A 21,961-nucleotide genomic window follows, 5' to 3' on the forward strand; every position below is an offset into this window, starting at 1 on the left:
AGTACATCAAATGATTGGAGGATTGATTGCTATATGGACACTTCAGGGGTTACACTGTTTGCTATAAGGGATTATATTGTACATATTAATATAAAAAGGGCTTGTTGATAAACTAAATGGCAAAATAGATAGTGATCACTCTCAGTGTACTATCAAAGTGCCTTGTGTTTATTTGTAATTAATATGCAAGTATGTGGTATTGGCTGTAAAAACGAATTGGCATTAATTAGGGGGAAATAATTTGCACAGGGGTCAACGTGTTTTTTTTTTTCTTCTTTTTTTTTAAACCTCAGATAGTATTACATTGTATTTGAAATACTGCAAAAAAGTTGTTTATTAAATCTCTTTCAAACTGAAATTGAATGTGGCTGTGTGCACATACGTATATACAGTATGTGTGTATATTGTAGTGAATAGTTGTACTGTTTTTATTTATAGGCTCTTTAAGATTCATAAAATAAACCCATGTGACCCATGTGTGGGTTTTTAACAATGTCACAACATTGTTAAAAAACTTTATTTTATTTTAGATATATGAACACCTTTATATTATGTCAATACACAATATTTCAATATTTAAGTAAGATCATAGTACCATACAGGATACTACTACAGGCACTTGAAAAACACCATTTACCAGTAACAATGTAAAATATTTCTGGTTTCATAAATACATCAAAACAAACCCATGCCTTACAGAAGAGTGAATGTAAATGCATGAAGTACTTACAGAAAAGTAGCCAAGGACACAGGAATTAACAGAGTTTGGTAGGCAAAAATTTTACTTGGATGTCACTGGTATAAATTGTAGTTGAAGTTGTGACTAAAATTCTGTGTACATTTTTATTTTTGGTCAACTAAAGTTTCAGTTTTTTGCTGTACATGTTAGGAAGGATCCTGAAACACCTGGACTGATGAAACCCAGAAGCTGCCATTTGTGAGATTTAAGGTTTTCACTTGACAAGAAGTGATCAAAGTGCATCTAACTGGAAATAAAACAAGAGACTGTTACCTCTGATTCTTTAAAATGACCTACGAACAGTTTTACTCCTCCTGAGTCTCTGCAGCTGTTGTCACTGGCTGCTTCTGTTTCTTCATCTCTTCTAGCTCCTCATCGAGGCGGTGCAGCTGAGCCAACTTAATTTGTTCTGTAAGAATCACAGAAAAAGACCAGATCAAAGGGGTTGGACATGGAAAAAAACACTATAATAATGCATGTTCAAGAATAAATGTTGAATAGACCTTTTTAACGGCAGACATGTTGACATGTCATAGTAGGAAAAGCACAGGTGTATTCAAAACCATTAATGATGGCTGCATTCCACTTAGGAGAGGCCCTGGTATTGTGCATGCTGACTCACTGAAATAGCTCACTGGGACACTGGATGGAATTGAGCCATCGTTAAGGTTATCAATTTCAGCTGTGCTTTTCCTACTATGACAAGTCAAAATGTCTGCTGTGAAAAAGGTCCATTGCTTGCAGAAGGATGGACATAAATTATGAGAGGGTACTTACCAGCTGATAACAGCTGACTTTTCGTATTCCCAGCACTCTCTATTTCTTCTGGGAGCCTTTCTGGAGTCTAAGTTACAATTTGAAGGACATCATTAACAATATCAACAATGAGTCACATTTTCATCATTCTAATTTAGAGATGTGGGAAAAAATTATAGATGTCAAACTCATTTTGATATCAAATAGATAAACTTACAAAGACAGAGTGCAGATTCTTGTGCTGCTCTATCAGCTGATGAAGTTGGTTTTCAAACTTCATCCTGCAAAAACAGGGCTGACTTTAGTTAATTCTTTTTTGACATTTACAAGGTTGTTCAATATGTTAAAAAAAATAAAGTAATATATCATTGCACTGTTAATAGGTACCGCTGCTTCCGGTGTTTAAGCTTGAATTCCTGGATTTCACATCTGTACTCTTCCAGCAGTTCCTCACTTTTCTTGTTCTGCTTTAAATGCCTGCACAACACACACAACTCACTCAATACAAGATAAAAACATATTGAAATATAAAAGATTTCCACCAGTACCATCATTTCACCCTAGACTTACAGTGATTACTGTACATCACAGACTGCAACATATTCCTCATGACAACATTTGATCCCATATACATATATAGTAAATCGACGATAGCTAATGTGCCCTTAAGAATAAGTATATTACAATGTTAACCTGCTCTGTGTAATACTGGATACAAAATAGCATCATCACATAATCCTTTGACAGTACACAAAAGCCATGTACTACCCAAGGATGTTGTGTATGGTACAATCAATCACACTGTATTTAAATGCAGTTTATTATGACCACATACATGAAAGTGTGCTTGCCATATACAAGTAAATATTTGTATATGGGGATTTGATTAGTTATAACAATGAAAGTAAACAATACAGACAACATATACAAGCATAAAACAAAAAAGGAAAGGAAAGGAAAAACAAAGAGCCACAAAGATATCAAATTCAAAAGTCTTTTAAGTGAAGGGAATGTTTTGTTGATGTCCAGGATGCAATCAGACTCTCATTAGGCTTTATAAAAACTAATTCAATGACACAGGTACATATCTTAATGTTATCATATCAAACCATCTTGGTGGAGGTGACTCTATTCAATATATGCTACTGAATAAGCATGTATTATTAAAATGGTACATTGTTATTAAAAGTTAATCAATATATAATTAGGAAATTAGGCAAAATGTCTTAATATTCAGTACAAATGGACTGAAGAAAACCAATTCAACATGTCATAGTAGATCCAAAAATACAGGTAAGATTTGACATCAGACAATTTCTCAAAGAAAAAAATATCCAGGATTCTGATAAGTTGCTGCCATCTAGTGTTACACAAAGAAAACTGTGATGGGTCATGTTCAGACTTCAGAAAAACACACATTAAATAATATTCTTTATCTAGTAAGTGTGCAGAACTCACCTGGAACAGTCCTGTTCAGACTCCTCACACTGGAACTGCAGCTTCCTGCACAACTCTGGAGAAAAACATCACACAGCTCATCAGATTATTCATATGTATTGGCTGTGTATATACAATAGATGACATATTTGTTTTCAGACCTAGTCAACCAAAAAATGTTACTCTGCATGGCTTAAATCGTCATATTTATTAAGCTATAATCAATTACATATGTACAATTGTTTGAGTATGTACCTTCTTTTTCTTTATGGATTCCTTCCAGTTGGTAAGCTTCAGTTTGTACTGTAAAAACAACAACAATGCCTAGAAATAGTATACTATGATAAAATAAAGATATATGGTAAATAACATGTGGCATAAATAGTTGTCTAAAGGATAGCAAATACAGTTACGATATACTTTTAGTAGGTCTTTGACTACATATTAGCAACATACAGCAAGTACAATAAGTGTATTGTATGTGAATCAAATACAATTATTAGAGATTATTTTGTGTCTTACAAGTTTCCAGCTCTTTCTGCAAAGAGTCACTGACAGATTTGAATTCCTTAATTTCTTCTTCCAGGGCTCTTTTACCTTGAATAAAACAAACCATGTAAACGCAGGATGACAACTGTTATATTTGTCGTTTGGTGATTACACAAAAGCTAGATTCAGCAGTCACATATTAACCTGTAGAACTAATACAGCAATAAATATTTTCATATTGTTATTGTTCACAAAATTGTCAGAATGGGTCTTGTAGGGTGTTGCTGTTCCCTACAAGATGGAGATATTAATCATATCTCATGAGTCTCCATTCATCATGTTCTGATACTCCTTGGTGGGAGTAACAGGTAAGGATGTACCTCACTGAAGATACCAAACCATTGACGTAAGAACGGTTATGTTCAGTGCGTAGAGCTGTCTTACTCACGGTTTTAAATTCCCGTGGTCGCGTTCAACTTTTACTTGTTACCTGCAGTTTAATGTGTTTTTGTTTAAACTCGAACCTTTACTATGTTAATGTGTAACGATCCTTTTTTCTATATGCTATTCTTTCTGTTAAACCTAAAAGAAAACGCGTGTTCATTAGCATATGGACAGCACAACCAGCCTTCTCATTGGTGCAAATTCCCACAGTTTACTTTCAATCTCAGACCTCCGTGTTAAAGAGTTACGACACATTATACGATCAGTTTACCACTATAGGACAACTATACGCGGTTCACGTGTCTTTTTTTTTAAACTGGCTTTGATGTAATTAAAGAAAAACACTGCGCGACTTACCATCGGAAGTGGAAGTGTAGCTTCACAAAGACTAACTAACATGTCAAGATGTTAACTCCACATGCTGCTTTCGCTAGGTTAGCTACCACCAGTTGAATTTCTGACCGACTCGTACAGAATAGCGAATACATAATTATGAGTACAGTACTCGTACTGATCAAATGGTTAATCTTTTAATACAACAGCTAAATAATGCGCTAACCGTCGATTTATTAAAGAATCGTACCACAGCTCCACGCATGCGCGACACAGGCACAATTAAACGCGAAGACGGAGGTGTGCGGCAATGAATTCTCAGCCGTTCCTTTGCACTGTTTATATCCATATAGATCTATGGTTTGTACCTTGTGCTTGACCGAAATGCTTTGCAGTAGATTGAAAACGTGAAGCATTTTCTGCACTGTTTTGTCCCAAATTAAGGGGAAAAGATCCAATATACAAAGGAAGTGCAAGTGTGTCAATCGTGTCAATTCTAAAATAGAAAACAAAACATCTCCCATTTGTCCGAAAGATGTCGCTATTAGGTCTGACCTGGCCTGCCTATACCTACCCTATAACTGTCCTCTGAAGTACCTCATTACGTGCACATGAGAATTCAAAATATCTGATTTACTAGCAATTAAAAAACGGCATAAGGTCAATCGAACACTACCTTGTTGCAGCCTTCTTAATTTGCCCATCAACTGTTCAACTTTGGGCTCCTGCTGCATTCCTCCACCTGACAGCAGGGCATGAAAATATATCAGCCTTGTTTAGGGATTTTAAAGATTGGTTTAATTTGTACTTTGTGCAAGTTTACCTCCATTCATTGGTGTAACATTAATCAAGTCCTCAATGTTGAATCCTGTTAAATACAAATAAATGTTAGATAAGTGAAACACTTTTGTCTTAACATTAACTTCCCATCATGTTCCAATGTGCCTACAGCACGTTAGCTAGATAAAAGTGTCACTGCATGTAATGTTTATGTTAAATTTCAGGTTGACCTTATTAGTTACATGGCTAAAAGTTAGGTGGGTTTATGTTAACTCAGTGGTTCCCAAATGGGTCCTTGAGGGAGACCCCAGGAAAAAGGGTCCATAAGTAGCCTAACACAATGACAAAATGTATGACTATTTTGATAATGTGTTTCATATACTTTCTGTAATAAAACATCTAAAAGCAACATTCTTATCAAATGGGGATCCGTGGTCTAACTTCTGTCAATTTAGGGGTCCTTCAAGTGAAAAGGTTGAGGAACCACTGAGCTAGCTAGCTAGCTAAATGTGTCACTCCATGTAATGTTAGGGATTATCTTCAGGTTGTCCTAATAAAATACATGGCTAAAGGTTAGGTGGGTTTAAATTAATTTACTTAGCTAGCTAAGATTTCAGCAAAAACAATACAATACAATTTTCCGGTATGGGCTCAAACTGAGATAATGTAACATTAAAATTAACATAGCTAGTTTTAAGCTAAGATAACACAAATATAAGTTAACTAACCTTAGTTTCTCCTTTAGCTAACATCAATGTCTTTACCAATTTAAATGAAGTTAAAATGACACTTAATTAACGGTAATATTTAAATGATTAGCCAGCTATAAAGGAAGATACTGACATTAAGCCATGTCTTTGTAGACTCTATTCTGCATACAATGCTGTTTCCACCGTTTTATTAAAAGTTAGCCTTACAGAGCCAACAGATGCTAACGTTGCTATTTATGCAGTAACTTAAATGTTTTCTAAAATAATCATTGTAGGCATTTTAAAATCAGTATAATTTTGCTACTATAATTATATTATATATATAGTATAGTTCAACTTAAATTTACGCCGTCTAACCTGCCAATTCGCTCATGTTATCCAGCCAGAAGAGTCTTTTCTTCACTATCCAGAGTCCTAACGGTCCTTATCTCAAGGGACGTGTGCACCTATATGTGCACGAGAACGGAACCAGAACCCGTTTGGCGCCACAGTGCGTCTGCACTATGGTCTGCACCCCCCACAGTAGCATATTTTTTATATAAAAAATACTATATATTTATGTATTGATTTATAGCAGGAAAAGTACAGTTACAGACAGTTTCATAGACTTTTTGTCGCCAGAGGCTGGAAGAAAAACAATTACTGCTTGTCTACAAAAGTAGACTCATCAACAACTAGCATGAAAATCGCGCAAGTAGTTTTTCCATAATCCTGATGTAAAAACAAACAAACTGGACCGAAAACCCTCCTCGGCGGAGGTAACGAATAATGATAACTTCCTCTCGGCTAACACAGGGTAAAGCATATTTGCGATTTATATTTCAAATGTCCACATTATTTACAGATCGACATTATTTTTATTTTTTCTGAATGGAAATAATTTCATTCAATAAATTAATTTGCATTTCAAGGACATTTAATTTTTTAGGTCAAAATTTGGGCCTGTAATGTATCCACTATTCAATTCAATTCAATTTTATTTATAGTATAAAATCATAACACGAGTTATCTCGAGACACTTTACAGATAGAGTAGGTCGAGTCCACACTCTATAATTTACAAAGCCCCAACAATTGCAGTAATTGCCTTAATACGCCTTAAACCTGACCGATAGCCCTACTTGATTTGAGTCCGTTGTCAATATTAAAAACTAAAGACTAAATAATTATAATGCTGAATTAGCAATATTTTGAACACAACAAAACTCAAAATAAGGATTTGGTTAGAAATGTAAACAAATGCCCCGAGTGGGCCATTATATTTAAAAATAAATAAATAAAATGTCTCAGCTCTATGGCTGACAACCTATGCAACGGCAACAATGTTTATACATTAACTTACAAGGTATAACTATGGCATTTAGTTTTATCAGAAAAATGTCTTCAAAGGGATCGTGTAAATGAATAAAAGTTCGACACCTTCACATTGTATCCAGTTTTAATGAAAAGCGAACAGCAGTGTAGAGGAATGTGGTTCCATTTTGATTTAATGCAAATCTACTGTACAATGCAAACAGACCTACAACGCCCCACAATTTCTTTATCTATACACATCAAACCACTAAAGGAGTTCTATGTACAGTACACGTTAGTTAGATAAAAACACAAGAGTAAAAAAAAAAAAAAAGAAAGTCTAACAGGGCTGCCAAACAACACTGTTTCTCTCCAAAACAGGAATACCTGTACACTGGGAATTATCAGGACATGAAAAATGAGGAAAGGTTCATGCAGGAGTTGAAAAAGCAAAACATAAGGTACATATTAAAAATATTAATGGTAAATATAGCATTCAAGTTGTGTGTGTTTATGTGCAGGGAGTATATTTTTTGCTTCCAGTGCATATTGATTCCTTTACCTTAAGAGTGTAACCAGTATGTGATGGTTTCACAATCACCTTAATAAAGTCTTTGTAAATTTCCAAACAGTGCAAGTTTGTTTTCCTCAACACTTTCTTAAAGCAGCCTCAAAGCAACCCGTTATCTACATTAAGTTCAATCAATCAATGGGTTATAAATCTGTCGTCCATCTACTTCTTCACATGTTAAAATTCAGAAGTGAAAACTTGGATCAGCTTGGTATAGAAGTGGTCAGAAATTCCAATACTTCAACCTTTCACATTAGTTGAAATGAGAAAAAATAAATACAGCACTACATTTTCACTTCACGTTAATGACCAGATGAGAGGAAATTAGTGAGGACAGTAATGACAAAAAGGAAAAAAGTAAGGGGACATCACAGCTTTGCAATCATAGAAATCATTTCAAAACATAAATTTTCTTCCTTTTGAAAATATTTTCTGTAAGTATAGTTTATGGATATTAAGTCATGGTCATGTTAGTCATATACATCCAACATTTATCTTTTCTTTTGCCATTAAAAGAGTTTAGTTACTATACTGGGTAAGTGAAGTCTTGACATCAGAGCAAATCTTTCCCAAAAAGCAACATCCATACGAATCGCTCCAGCATGCCTTTTCGGGGCAGGGATTGGGGTTACTGGAATCATATACAGTAATACACTTAACTATTTACAGCTGTGACAAGCAAGCTAAAGGTATTCCTCTGGTAGCTCTAAAGAATCATAACACATCTTCAGTTGTGTTGCCATGCAGAGTTACTTTACACCAGCAGACTCAAAGGAAGAGATATGTTTGGGGAAAACAGACAGATTGAAGGAGGAGGGTATTTCTAGCACTAACTTCTCTTTAGGCAAAGCTGGTTTGCATCATAAATAGGCGCTACGGATACCTTCCCCTCTATTTTTCTCTTTTAATCTCTGCAGCAAAGCATCCACAGGATAACAGCTTTTACACTGTATGAGCAGAGCCAAACTGGTAGTTGGGGTATAGGTAATGTAGCCACGTGTTAGTAGAAGCAGAGGGCAGTAACAGCAAGCAGAGTGATCAGAACTGAATAAAAAGGAAGGAGGAAGTATACTTCTGTCATTAATGGCAAGATTTGAATAAAATAAATAGTGTCCCTCAGCTGGATTTTATGACATGCTGCATCTGCTCCACAGCACAACTGCCTGAGTGAAGAAAAAGTTTGAGTTAGAAAGCATGTTAGCAAAATTTCATAATTAAAGGAGGCATTCTGTATCTCACTCCTGTTCTCTCTAAGGTGCAGCCTCATTCCCGGGAGCGTCCCACAATAGTCAGGATGTACAGGAAAATGTTGATGATGTCAGTGTAGAGGTTGAGGGCAGCAAAAATGTACTCCTCTGGACTCAGAGACATCTTCTTGTTGCCCAGGAGAAGCTGAGTGTCCACAGCCAAAAACTGCAGACAAGAAACAATGTCGACATTAGTCATTTTAAGAGATGTCTACAATTAAGATCTAAGATGAATGACTGGCAAATGCATTAGCAAATTATTTACTTCTCCTTCTTTGTTCATCTAAAGTTGCCAACTCTTGTGTTGGCCCAAAAGACTTATTTTACCCTCTATAATAACGTTTATAGTGTTTTACCAGCTGTTTTGGTTGAGTTTGGCTCTCATGATGCATGGTCTTATACTCAAATTTTAATAACCAAGTTAGCGTCCCACTTTCCTCTTTTTAAGCATAAATCTTTTTCTTAACCGATTTGTGCTTTACACTTAAACATTCTGCTGATGTAATTATCACTTATTGAGCAGAATAAAGTTCACTGAATGGTGGAAAGCCATCTGTATGGTGAGATAATGGTGATGACTGTATCCAGACCGACTGGACGCCATTACCCCACACATTTTAAAAAGTACCCAACTGGAAAGTATACCTTCCATGAAATATATGGCACTTGCTCCAGTATGACATCCAAGTGATCATTACGGTTGCACAAAATCTGGAATTTTTAACACAACACCAAAAACTGAATACATGCAACAACCACAGGCACAATGAGAGCGTGAAACTTACGCAGGTGAAGAGCAGGGCCCCCAGTGAGGCATAGACGATGTGCAGGATCCTGTGGCGGATGAAGATGCAGAGGATGGAGAAGAGCAACAGCACAATCAGGCACACAAACAGCACGCCCCGACAGGAAGTGAAGTCATACTTGCTCTGTGGTGAAGAAGGAAAGAAAACATTTTTTGGAAAATATATGAGCAAAGGTATGGGACTGATTGTCAAACAACACATTTTTGAAATCATTCATTTATATTTAAATGCATTTTACAATTGGAATCCAAAGTTTTTCCAAACAATAACTCTGGTTACGCCTGAGGGTTTAACTAATACCTGAAACAATCATTCGTGCCTTGAGTTTAATGTTGCACACTTTACTGTGAAATACTAATCAGAAGAAATTCTCACTTTAGCTTTTGAACCAGAGCGACTTTGGTTGTCTGTAGACATTTCAATAAATTTATTCAAGCAGCTTTTTTTGTGCGTTTTCTGACCTGTAGTGAGAAGAGCACAACAGTGAAGCAGACCACTGCAGTGATGCCCACGGCCATGATGACGGTCTCGGTGTCATAGAAGCTGGCAATCATGCCCACCATGTAGGAGAGGCTCAGGGTCAGGATGGACTGCAAGACACAGAAAACACACAATCAAATTAACATCACTTATGACACACTTTACATGGTTTAGATATCCACAGGGCCCAGTTTTTCAAAAGTAATCCAGTGGGATTTCGGATCACGGATTGGATCAAATCTTGGAAATGGGTTTTTCAAAAGCAAAAGAGGGATTCTGAACTAAGATCAGACCATGTAATCCGTTCTTACATTTGATCTGGATCAAACCTGCCCTTTGGGTTTTTCAAAACTTTAAACTTGGTTTGGGATCTATTTGATCCAAAAAAACAGTTGTGAAACAAAACATAACAAAATAAGGAATGGAAAATGTTTCTGTTTATTACAGTGTTTCTGTTTCTTCAAATTAAAAATAAACAATGGCTATTTGTGGCCACCGGTACTCTGCCTATCTGTTGTTCTTTGCTAAGCCAGTAGGCTACACTGTTGTTTCCATTTAAGGCTCTGGTAAACAGGATTTGGTATTTGGATCACAGTGATCCAATCCAATGTTCCTTTAAAAAACTGGCATAAAAGTAAGATGGATCAGGTGATCCTGGATAGCAAAACATGGGATTTCCGTATCAATTTGATCCAGATCAAATTTTTTGAAAAACTGGGCCCTGGTGAGATGATGGAAAGATGGGCCATTAGTCTGTCTCAAAAAATATCTTGAACCAAGACCAATCTATAGACCGAATCACCTTGATGTCGCTCTAACACAAAAATCCCTTCCAGGTAGAAAACTGGCCATTGATTTTAATTGTTGAGATATGTGAAATTGGCAAAATTGTTTATTTCTGTTGTCATTTTAAGTCGTAAGTATAACATTTTAAGATATATAGTTAAACATGGAGGTCTTACCTATCTGACATTACATTACACACATTACTGTGTGTGTGTGATTAACTGTGGTAGCTCTACAATAGACATTGGGGTACAATGTTTCAGTGGAAAACAAAACAAGCGATCCTAGAACTTACAGGAGGAACTGACAGAGGGAGCACAGTTTAGCATGAACATGTGTAAAGTGATGTAAAGTATGTTTCTATTTCAGAATTTGAAAGGTGGGTAAACAGTGTTAACGTGCAGCCTCCACTACAGCCCTGCCTTAGGTCAGATCATGTATGATTCTCAGGAGCACCTACAGCTTTCACTTTCAGCTTGCTTTGCATATTTTCTGTCGAAAAATCGTAATCATTGTTCATTCAAATGGTACACACACTGTGTGTGAATTGGTTTATTTATCATTTTAAGTGAATTTTACATTGGCTAATCCATACTTTTTAATGATTTGGTATTAGGGCAAGTTCTTACCAGTGCAACCAAGTTCCAGGGGTGCTTGCGGCGGAAGTCTCCACAACAGCTGAGGACAATTAGAGACACAAAGAAGACTGCATAGGACACATAGTATGTCCACGGATTACGTCGCACAAAGAACTTGGCCTCATCGACAAAGGTGAAGACCGCAACGAAGGAGAAAGTGATCATCAGCTGCACTGTGAGAACCATGAAGACCTGGTGGGAAAGAGAAATGAAGCAGGTGAAGTTGTATGCAATGCCATATTTGCTTCTTCATCAGACACATTTAATCTTCTTGAAACGGTAAAGGACCTACTTTTCTGATGAAGGCTTGTCGGATGCTCTTGTCCTCAAAGCCAGAGTTGGTGAACTCCTCATTGTCGTAGTAAGATGGAGGCACATCACCATGGTAACCAGCACTGCCGACAGCTTCTGGTGAACAATAATAGGACGACAGTTTGTTTTAGTTTTTTTAAAATAGCACAACTAGGCTAAACAAATGGACGTGTGTGTGTGTGGCGTCTGTGTGCGATTGTAGTATTGATCTTCTCATTGATTTCCCGGTCATCTGTGTTGAGTCTGATCTAAACTGGAGCCAGCCATGTGTTTTCCTGTTGACCTGGATAATGTACACAGTTCTTCTAGTATTCACAGTTTAGTGTGTAAATCCATTTACATGGAAAAGTGAGACACCTTAATGGGGCAAAGAGGAAAAGTTTGGAAAAAGTAATAATGAACGCGACTTTAGCTGAGCACATTTTTGTGGATGGAGCATAAGCAGAGTCAAAAGACATGACTCACTTTCGTAGAGTTACAGGCCCACTATTTGGCTATGTCATGATTTATCACCTCTGTGATACATTCAGGTATCTAATAACAAAGACTAAGGTGGCCTAGAAAGGGAAAAGTCTATTCATAAATGCCTCACATCTTTGGTTTAACCACTCACCCGAGGGGTCACCGAGAAAGCCTGGCTGTGCGACCCCTTGCTGATAAGGCCCCTGTGGGTAGGGCCCCTGTGGGTAGGGCCCCTGTGGGTAGGGCCCCTGTGGGTAAGGCATCTGAGGGTAGGGACCAGGGGCAAAACCTGGGCCTGCCTGGGGGAAGCCTGGCTGTCCATAGCCGGCTGCTGGTGGGTACGGTCCTCCTGGGGCTTGGCTGTAGTTGGGAGGGGGCATGCCGAAACCTGGCTGAGGGGGTCCATAAACGTTGTTATGAAGTGGGTTGTTCTCACCCATAACAGGGTATCCACTCTTCTCCTGGGACATGGTGTGGGGGAAGGCTCACTCTGCTGCTAGAACAATCTACGAGAAGAGACGTAGAATCAGGATTAGTTTGCCTAAAAGACATCTGTATCCAGCAAAAACATACATTAAACAGGTAAGAAGATTTTAATCTAAATGTTCGCAGTAAAAATATAAACACAATTTCAACATCTTTCTTACATCTCAAAAGTCCCAGAAGTAAGCAGAGAAAAATAAATGATTGTACACCATCTAGGCCAAACTGGCAAAGACACAATCACTGCATATCCCTGATTTGACTGGCAAATAAACAATGCTGCAGGAAGAGAGGACAGAGGCATTGCAGAGAGCTACAACACTTTGCCTTTTTGTTTTCACAAACTAGAATCCAGATATATTATCATGTTATGCTGTTTATCACTCTTCTAAAAATCAAATTTGATTGGTCATTACATGGTCTTATTGATAAGAAGCTGAACAAATAACAGACAATGCTGAAATGTCCATGCTTACAGGGTCTTTGAGAGAGCTAGGCTGTGGGGGATCAGGAGGAAAATGGCTGAAAATAGAAAAAAAGAGCAGCCACCACAGGCCCTTTCTACGAAAAAGACTGCTGCAACACCTGCAGTAGTGGAGAAAGCACAGGTCCAGGAAGAGACCGGGGTTACAGGAGTTGAAGAGCACCTGGCTGTAATCAAAACCTTGAAATGGTTGTGATTGTGATTTAAGTGATTTTAGTCAGTTTAGTTAGTTAGTTTTTTAGATTTTTTGTTGAAATATTTGAAATCATTCAATTCAAAACATTTAAAGTGCCCATATTATGAAAAAAACACTTTTTTCTGGTATTTGGGGTGTTCTTTTGTGTCTCTGGTGCTTCCACACACATACAAACTTTGAAAAAAATCCATCCATGTTGTTTTGAGTGAGATAAGGTTTCTGAATGTGTCCTGCCTTCAGTCTCCTAGTGAGCTGTTCAAAATCGGCTCGGACTGTGACGTCACAGTCCGAGCCGAAATGAGCCGAAATGAGCTGGCTAACCGCAACCGTTAGCTCATAGCGTTAGCATTAGCATGCTAACGCTAATACTAACACTAGCATGGTACCTCGTTCTCAATAGCAAAGCACTGCTACAACACACACAAGTTCACCATAATCTACAAAAGAACTACTTACATGTGCGCCCTCATTTAGAAGTCTCCCAGCTAATCCTGCCTTGTAACTGACTGAAGTTGGAGAAACAGCCTTTCTTTTACTGTCTCTAGAGTTAGCTAGCTGACATGATCTACATCTGAGCTACTGAGCATGTGCGAGTGCAATCAAAGATAGTACAGAAGAAGAAGATGAAAAGAGGTCTCACTCTGTAGCTAAAACAGAAACCAGGTGAAAAGAGGATCTACAGCAGTGAGAGAGAGCTGTGCAGTACAACAAAAATATGGTGTTTTTTGAAAATTAAACCATGTAAACCTATTCTGGTACAACCTTAAAATACAGTTATGAACCTGAAAATGAGTATAATATGGGCGCTTTAATTCTGAGATTTGAATGTGTTGATTTATCAGTAATGTGGTATGTTACTGTGAAGTGTTGATAATGAAACCGGAGATACATGTCTTGACACACCCTGGGTTTATGGTCAGAAGAAAAAAATTCCTGAGTTATTCATGAGTTCAGTGAGAACCAGTGGGCAGCTGTGATCTAATGGAATAAATAGGCCACAGGTCAGAGAGTCACTAAAAGCACCAGATGAGACACTTGCGTCACACTGCTCTGAGAAAAAGTTAGGGGAGGGGTTACTGTTATGGCTGACTATCCAGGCACATCTGAAAACACACATCTTTGGCAATGGCTGCAAATGGAAGTCATTGGAAGCAACCGCAGGTCCTAGAAAGAGCTGACTGCACAATGCACTGCATAATAATAATTATTAAAAAAATAAAAATAAAAAAAATAAATAAATAAATAATAATAATAATAATAATAATAATAATAATAATAATAATGTGCTACTTTGTATTGACGGTGTGATTTAATGGGTGCATTTAAACAGGTAATGTAGTTCTATTTGGGTGACTACGCTATATAATGGTTCATATTGGGTGTATGTACCGGTAATTAGAGTTTAGAATTTGACTTGAATTAATGTCACTTAGGGCTGAAACTACGGATTATTTTCATTATCAATTAATCTGCAGGTTATTATTTTACACTTTCTCCATCAATCATTTGGTTTATAAACTGCCAGAAAATAGTAAATAAAATATCCATCACAGTTTCTTAGAGTCCAAGGTGCCATAATCAAATTGTTTGTTTTGCTCTGATCCAAAAACTATATATGTTTTTTTTTATATATATATATATATATATATATATATATATATATATATATATATATATATATATATATATATATATATATATATATATATATATGTATATATATACATATACATATATACATATACATACATACATTCATACCTATATAAAAGTGCCAATCCCACACACCGGCTTTATGGATTCAACCAGCAGAGAAAACGAGAGAAATCGAAGAGACGGCAAACACTGTTCACACTTGACAAGCGCAAACAATGTTACCATGGATGCAGGTGGTGCCTTGGTAATCAAATGTATTATTAATCTGCTTTGCTTCAGGAAGAGGCCTGACATATTGGCCATTTACTGCAGTGTCCCTCCACCCAGAAGGCCCCTGCACAACCCAGGTCAACAAGTTTCTGCACCATTTACATTGCAATCCAGAATGCTAATGAAGCATCTACATGCACGACACAAAGCTGCACACTAGAAAACAGATATCTCTCGGCAAGTGAGGTCAGACTTACAAGGTTGATTAGTAGGGGTGCACGATTCAGAAAATGTCACGATTCGATTCAATATCAATTTTTAGGCTAAAGATCCGATTCAAAATCGATTCTCGGTTAAAAAAACGATTCACAGTATGGAAATGTAGTCATGGTAGTTACTTTTCCCATGTGAATGCAGTAGACATACAATTAAAAAGAAAATTAAATTTAAAAAAATATGAATTGATTTTTGGAATTCTATGAATCAATTTTGAATCGGTAGAGCTTGAATCGCGATACGACGGTGAATCGATTTTTTTTGCACACCCCTATTGATTAGTGCTTTCAAATGTGCTGTGTGGGTTTTATATAAAAGGCCTGCAGGAAAACTTCTGCTGAGGGATAGGAGCCAAAAAAGCTATTCTCCTGATTGCTGACTTTAAAAGAAAAGCTTGAGTCTGCAACACAGACTTTACAGTGGTACACAGGCCTGTGCTGTTTAAAGTACAGCTACTGTATGTATACAGTACATAATGCATAAATATACAAACACAAGCAACATAGTCCTTATGCCTTTTCTTTCACGCACAAACCACCAACAACTACAAAAATATATAAACTAAAGTACAAAAATATCCATTCAGTGGCAGATTAGAAAGCTAAAAATCATGCTTACTATTTCTTACACTGCCTCTATCCTTCTCCTCCCTCTTTTCAGACCACACCGTAAGCGTTATGCAACACTGCTCTATTTCGCCTTGGCTAATGCATCCAGACTCCAGTGTGTGTCCTCATGATTCCTGTCTGTCCATCACTAGGACAGTACAGTAGGAGAGAGCAGACAACATGGCGAGTGCTGTCTGAGGTTCATACTGACAGTCTCCATTTAGATCATAACAGATTACAATCATTATCGGAGGAGCGAAATCCCTCCTGGCTTTCAGGACAACAATGGTTGTGTAATGGGGCATATAGTACACTGAGTACAGCAGCTTTTATTGAATTACTTGAAAAATGAATTTAATCGGTCAGTGAAATGTTTGCACTGTAGTCAATATCTGCTTATTTTATACGATCACTCTCTTAATCTGAATGGATTCTGTAACACTGCTTTGCTTGCGTAACACATCTGAGTGAACCCAGAGATGTAACCGAATAACCTAAGAGTCCTTAACTAATCATGTCACGTGACACATGCAGTCAAAGCATGTGATCCCCTCCCTGTCCAATGTCCATGTAAAGCATTTAAGTTTGTATCTCAGGTCTTAAATTAATTTGCCATCCATGTTAGGGCTGGGAAATAAGCCGGAAATCACATGTAAAATAATCATACGGATGGAAGAAGCAATAAACTGCTCTAGGTCTCCCCCCCCCCATCAATTGATTAATCTTTAAGTCTATAAAATTCAGTTTATTATCACATAAAACAAAATAAGAGAGATAGAGACAGATTTCGTCAAGGATTCTGTTATCACAGAAACTATAGGGCTCTACCTTAATGCTGCCATCAGCCTGTGACTGGCCCGAGCCTGGCCCTCGTAAAATAAAAATAAAATAGACAATTTCCACCGGGTTTAACAACTTTTCGAGGGGGGGGAGGGACCCTGAACTTTGTTAATCTATAATTATAGCTTGTTATGAATGACTAATTTGGACATTTGTGGAATGATAACATGATGAGATAATATAAACAAAGTATGATTTTGCAGAAATTCAATAAGCAATAATTGAATTATCCCCCAGTCTTTATTTATATTCATTTTCTCAAATTGTAGCAAAAGCTTAAGATGATCTTGTAAATCATGTTTAACAAAAGTGACTTAATTGTTTTTTTAGAACTGAATTAATCTGAACTGGCCTGTTTGTAGCTTTTTATCTGTGTAGGATGGGTTACCTCTATAGTTACACACCACACAGTAAAGAAATATGCATGAAGTCACAACGGCTTGGTCAACAGAGACATTCTTCTCCTCTGATATTTTGACAACAAATGTTATGTGTCTTAAGACCAGAGCATGTGAGCGGAGCAAGGAGTGGAAATTCTCACCGCTTCTTGCTCCGCTCACATGCTCTACTTAAGACATTGATACATTAAGACATGTTATTGATAATAATAAAACCCTGGTCTTGCACAAAGAAAACTAACACCATTTTAGAATTAAAAAAAAGGTTAAGCCTCTTCAGAAACGGACATTATAAGTTAGTGCCACTCATCTCACAAGTGCACAAGATCAATTCAACAACCACAATAGTTTCACTTCCATGTCTGTGGTGAAAGTGAATACTGTACAGTCATAGTTTAATTTTTTTAAGAATGGTTAGTCAGTTCAAGGCACTGTTTGTACAGTTTCACAAGCATTATTTGGGAGATTTTAAATCCTCTTAGAAAAGACAACCCAACGCTAGATGGATAAGACCAGTGCCATTATCCCTGGCTTCAGCTGATAGCTATTGCCAGGGGAATTAGATTAGGGGGCTTAGTTGGCTAGCCAGAGACCCATGTTAACACAATTAGGCTAGCACAATACCTTGACAAACCCATAAACAACATGCTATGTGCACGCCTGAGCACCACCAGGAAACACAGTGACAAAACAGGAACAGCCACACAAAGCACTGGGGCCTATACAGAGGTCAGCGTGTTAAAACATGTGGCGCCGCAACAAGTTAAAGTAATAGGCTAAGTTGTGATCTTTGATTGAGGATGATTTAGGATAAATAAAATGAGAATAACACTAATTTTAAAGATTAAAGAGAGTATACAACTTTCGCACATGCAATACTTTTCTAAAAGCTACAAACCAACAGGACTTCATTCACTGAGTGCTATCAAAAATAAAATGCTGTGTCACGGTCACATGATGACACATAATTCAGTGGTAGCAGTTTTGCAACCTGTGGGGAGGAAAAAGTTTCACAGGATTGCTTCACACAATGCACCAATAACAGACTCCTCAGAGCACAATAATAACATTTTGGTCCGTTTATAAAACTGCCACTTGACCACCTTGTTGATAAATCCCCCATAAAGTCGCCGTCAGCCTATCTGCCAGCAGATGCAGCAGTCTGGAAAGATCATGGTGACGCGCCGTGTCAGCAGCAGCTCTGGCTATGTCAAACCTGCAGACACCTCGCCTTGTGACAGATGGTTGCACTTTAGGTAGGTATGGCATAGATGTCAACATACTACTGCTGTCTTAATTCTTCTTTATAATAACAGGACATATATTTTGTTAAATGAAAAAAATAATAATAATAAAAAAATAATATATATATATATATATATATATATATATATATATATATATATATATATATATATATATTTCTTGTGCTCAGCAGTTGTCATATTCAGGGGGAAGTGTTAACAAGATTATAGTTTAGCTTCATTTCTCTTGTCTGGTCAATATAAAACCCACTGAACTCAAAATCTTTCTAAACAGAACTGAAGTGTAAGCAAAACACACATCTCCAAAATGTTAAATATCCCCTCTCTCCAATACTAGCAAAACAGAATAAGCACATACATGCTTTTTATGGGATGAGGCAGTTATTTCCATTGCTGCAATATAAATTGAGTAATCCTGGACTTAGTTTAAGTCCGTTTCACAGCTGGATGGTGACACAACAACAGAAACATCCACTAGTGTCCTCGCTTGTCTCTACTCATCTTGTTCTTCCATTAAATGACCCTCAACATTATGAGAAAATGTTCATTCAAAATTCCTCACTGTAAAATTTTATTATAAGGAGAGCAAACTAATTTGCTCGGCATGGCATCACTATACGTCCTGGTAACGAGCTGTCAAGGAAGAACCGAGAGGCTATTTCTCTCTGAGCTAATGAACTTCATGCTCAGGTATATCCTTCGGACAATTTTTGGCTAATGGAGACTTTGTATATTTGGAGGTGTGTGGATTATTCATGAAGAAGGCCTAAAGTTGAGATAGCAACAACACATAGGCTTTCATAGAATCAGGATATGGGTGCATTAATATTGTTGTTGTAATACTGCATCTATCGCAAGTTGAGGTACCTTGATTTGGCAGGGATTTACTCACTGGCTTGAGAAGCCCCTGACTGCAGACCCGCAGACCTCAATGTGGGCGGAGTTAAACGTTTAACCCCGCTGTCACTACGGTCACTACCCGATGTGAGTAGAGTGCAGATGTGAGCTGCGCTTGCGTCACTTTGTGACAAGTAGCCTACAATATACTGTCTATGGTTTTGAGCTAACGTTAGCAATCAAACAATCACAGATAGCTAAAACTAGTGCCCTATGCACTAGGCACTAGCTAGCTAAAACGTTTTGAAATGACTGCTAGCTAAGATGCTAACGGCGTTTTGAGCTAATGTTAGCAATCAAGTAGCCTCCTAGATGCTAACGGCGTTTTGAGCTAATGTTAGCAATCAAGTAGCCTACTAGATGCTAACGGCGTTTTGAGCTAATGTTAGCAATCAAGTAGCCTACTAGATGCTAACGGCGTTTTGAGCTGACGTTAGCAATCAAACAATCATAGATAGCTAAAACGTATTTAAAATGACTGCTAGCTACAAGTTAGCAATCAAACACAACAAATGCCACTTGAATGGTATTTTGACCCGCAGACCTCAATGTGGGCGGAGTTAAACGTTTAACCCCGCCCACTCTCAAACATTGTAGCGGTTAGCCTCCACATGCAAGCTAACGTTAGTTTAGGTAACAGCTAGCTAACCGCTAGCTGAGACAGCATGTAATAACTTTAAAAGACCCTCAAAATAAAACTTGAAAATAACCGTTAACATATATAACAGCTGTTAGTTATTTTACTAATCAGTTAATAGAATAATGGTAATTGTTTTAGCCCTATATCAATATCATGACTTTAAATTACATATACCACTATACCAACTCTAGGTAAGTGAAAGGACCAAGACCTGCTAGGCCATGATCATATCTACATTACAAATCATTTTAGTAAAACAAACCACCTCTTGTTTAGCTAAATACAATATGAAGCATAAATTGTTGTAATCAAAATTGATCACATTATTGATATCAAAGAAAAGCTCAGGAATAGGGCTAGGGCTGCAACGAACAATTGCTTTTGCTTTCGCTTAATCTGCATAATTCTCTAGATTAATTGATCAATCATCTATTAAATGTCAAAATAAAGTAAAAACAAATGTCTGTCACTATTTTCTAAAAGCCAATGTGACATCATGTGACATTTAATGTCTCAACATTGTTAAGATATTCGTCTTATCATAGAAATTAGGTTTACAATGAAATAAAAGTGAGAACAGCAGTAAATTCTCACATTTAAGAAGCTAGGACCACAAAATGTTTGGCATTTGTGCTTGAAAAATGTAATTACTTTAAACAAATTTACAAACACACAGACATACTAGGGAGACTACACTTAATCACCTATCTGGAACAAAAATGATTATACGATATGCATTTAGAGGTTAAGCGTGAGTGGAAACCACAACAGAAACCTATGAATCGAAAACATCGAGCCTCGTTTTCATGGTGCACCTCCCTCTGGGCCTCACACAGCGCACATAAACACTGCGACACTGCGAATATCCGTTACATCAAACTCACAAATACTAACCGATACTAACCCCAAGCTAGCAAGACCGCCATTGTAGAAAAATATTGATCAACTGTGAGTGATTCGGCTGTGGATATTCATTATCCCTGCTCGCCATGTTAAATCTTTTAGATCATGTTTAGCCACCACGTTTACGGCGCTAAGCTGTCAAGCCACATTTATTTTCTTCGTGACTTTACGTTAAGGTTACTGTATCTAACGTTAGCTGTGCCGTTCTGCTGATAAAATCTGTTTTGATAGCTAAGTCACCTCCTTCTATCTTGTGACAGTTGACAGTGACAGCTGCTAGCCACAGCAGTGCTCGCTAGCCGCACAACCAGCATACAATAACGCTAACGTTACAACACCCACGCGCGCGCACACACACACACACACACACGGAAAACGTAGCTACTCCCACCAAACTCTAATACACGTACCTTTAATTTGTTTATTCCAGAGTAGCTGCCGACATTAACGTTAACTCTCCCTCCTCCTCCTCCTGTTCTGGAGCATGGATGTTTAATAATAACGGTCTGGACTGAATAACTGGCTCGAGCAGCTGACGACGTCACACTACGTCGTCACGTGATGTGTGGGAATCTCCGCGTGTTCTTGTTACCGTACATCCATGGTTACGCAAAATGACCAATTTATCCAACTGACAATGGATGTATTGTATTATAACATTTATTTTATGATACTGAGGCAGTATTTTTCGTTAGTGTCATATGAGAGAGAGAAAAAAGTTGTGCAGTTTACTGGCTTTACAAATACTGCGATAGAAAGATCTCGATAGATCTGGGTTCTGCATGATGCATAACACCACTGTCACTGTAACGTTACTTACGTA

General features: G+C 37.5%; 2 protein-coding genes and 1 non-coding gene across 8 annotated transcripts; all 3 read right to left on the reverse strand.

The window, feature by feature from the left end:
- Positions 1 to 503: 503 nt before the first annotated feature.
- Positions 504 to 6,186, reverse strand: si:ch211-199g17.9 (uncharacterized protein LOC108180085 homolog). 2 transcript variants are annotated; one of them, XM_039819546.1, is made up of 10 exons: positions 6,046 to 6,186; positions 5,022 to 5,066; positions 4,875 to 4,940; positions 3,455 to 3,529; positions 3,188 to 3,235; positions 2,954 to 3,008; positions 1,883 to 1,972; positions 1,713 to 1,776; positions 1,517 to 1,583; positions 504 to 1,148 (listed from the first exon to the last, which is right to left on the reverse strand). In XM_039819546.1, the coding sequence occupies exons 1-10, from the start codon at positions 6,059 to 6,061 to the stop codon at positions 1,045 to 1,047; spliced, it is 630 nt and encodes a 209-aa protein (XP_039675480.1). In that variant the 5' UTR covers positions 6,062 to 6,186; the 3' UTR covers positions 504 to 1,044. The 2 variants fall into 2 exon arrangements, with proteins under 2 accessions (XP_039675480.1, XP_039675481.1); XM_039819547.1 differs by lacking the exon at positions 6,046 to 6,186 and adding an exon at positions 5,822 to 5,843.
- LOC120572101 lies at positions 3,680 to 3,812 on the reverse strand. The gene has a single exon (XR_005641356.1). It is a non-coding gene; the product is annotated as a U8 small nucleolar RNA (small nucleolar RNA).
- A 921-nt stretch (positions 6,187 to 7,107) lies between the features above and the next one.
- Positions 7,108 to 21,704, reverse strand: grinaa (glutamate receptor, ionotropic, N-methyl D-aspartate-associated protein 1a (glutamate binding)). Of its 5 annotated transcripts, none has more exons than XM_039820461.1 (8): positions 21,549 to 21,704; positions 12,434 to 12,788; positions 11,801 to 11,916; positions 11,500 to 11,700; positions 10,066 to 10,194; positions 9,584 to 9,727; positions 8,791 to 8,964; positions 7,108 to 8,714 (listed from the first exon to the last, which is right to left on the reverse strand). In XM_039820461.1, the coding sequence occupies exons 2-7, from the start codon at positions 12,750 to 12,752 to the stop codon at positions 8,815 to 8,817; spliced, it is 1,059 nt and encodes a 352-aa protein (XP_039676395.1). In that variant the 5' UTR covers positions 12,753 to 12,788; positions 21,549 to 21,704; the 3' UTR covers positions 7,108 to 8,714; positions 8,791 to 8,814. The 5 variants fall into 5 exon arrangements, with proteins under 5 accessions (XP_039676395.1, XP_039676393.1, XP_039676396.1 ...); XM_039820459.1 differs by adding an exon at positions 13,242 to 13,350 and having other exon boundaries at positions 7,108 to 8,964; positions 21,549 to 21,693; XM_039820462.1 differs by having other exon boundaries at positions 7,108 to 8,964; positions 11,801 to 11,913.
- Between the last annotated feature and the right edge of the window lie 257 nt (positions 21,705 to 21,961).

The sequence above is a fragment of the Perca fluviatilis genome, chromosome 13 (assembly GCF_010015445.1).
Source record: "Perca fluviatilis chromosome 13, GENO_Pfluv_1.0, whole genome shotgun sequence".
Taxonomy (NCBI): domain Eukaryota; kingdom Metazoa; phylum Chordata; class Actinopteri; order Perciformes; family Percidae; genus Perca; species Perca fluviatilis.

Excerpts from the sequence above, each read along its gene's own strand:
- grinaa (XM_039820461.1), bottom strand. The coding sequence starts at position 12,752 with ATGTCCCAGGAGAAGAGTGGATACCCTGTTATGGGTGAGAACAACCCA. Across the intron at positions 10,195-11,499 it reads CCTGGAACTTGGTTGCACTG|TCCATCCTGACCCTGAGCCT; the intron begins GTAAGAACTTGC and ends TGTGTCTTGCAG. Across the intron at positions 8,965-9,583 it reads GGGCCCTGCTCTTCACCTGC|TTTTTGGCTGTGGACACTCA; the intron begins GTAAGTTTCACG and ends TCTTGTCTGCAG.
- si:ch211-199g17.9 (XM_039819546.1), bottom strand. Across the intron at positions 1,584-1,712 it reads AGAATCTGCACTCTGTCTTT|ACTCCAGAAAGGCTCCCAGA; the intron begins GTAAGTTTATCT and ends ATTGTAACTTAG. Across the intron at positions 1,149-1,516 it reads AAGTCAGCTGTTATCAGCTG|AACAAATTAAGTTGGCTCAG; the intron begins GTAAGTACCCTC and ends TGATTCTTACAG.